At 69.6% G+C, this 207-nt stretch overlaps 1 protein-coding gene across 1 annotated transcript in view; it reads right to left on the reverse strand.

Annotated features, from left to right (window-relative positions):
* SCRIB (scribbled planar cell polarity protein) overlaps positions 1-207 on the reverse strand; it is a 19,220-nt gene that overhangs the window by 15,960 nt on the left and 3,053 nt on the right. The window contains exon 6 of the mRNA XM_014538688.1: positions 58-171. Coding sequence (XP_014394174.1) covers positions 58-171 — 114 coding nt within the window. The remainder of the gene's footprint in view (positions 1-57; positions 172-207) is intronic.

Consider the following 207-nt stretch of genomic DNA (forward strand, 5'->3'; position numbering starts at 1 on the left):
CAGCAACCTACCGAGGCTGGGCGGGGGCTGCTGGGGCAGCAGGTAGCAGGTGAGCACCTTCTCGCCGGTCTGGGCATCGTCCTCCGTCTGGAACCGGAGCATGGGCTGCGCCTGGTTCTCTGCCAGCCACAGGGCCTTGAGGTTGAGGTGGGTGAGCGCGAACGGCAGACTCTGCAGCCTGGGGGCCGCAGCAGGGGCAGCCCTGGG

The sequence above is a fragment of the Myotis brandtii genome, unplaced genomic scaffold (genome assembly GCF_000412655.1).
Source record: "Myotis brandtii unplaced genomic scaffold, ASM41265v1 scaffold1956, whole genome shotgun sequence".
NCBI classification, from domain to species: Eukaryota; Metazoa; Chordata; class Mammalia; order Chiroptera; family Vespertilionidae; genus Myotis; species Myotis brandtii.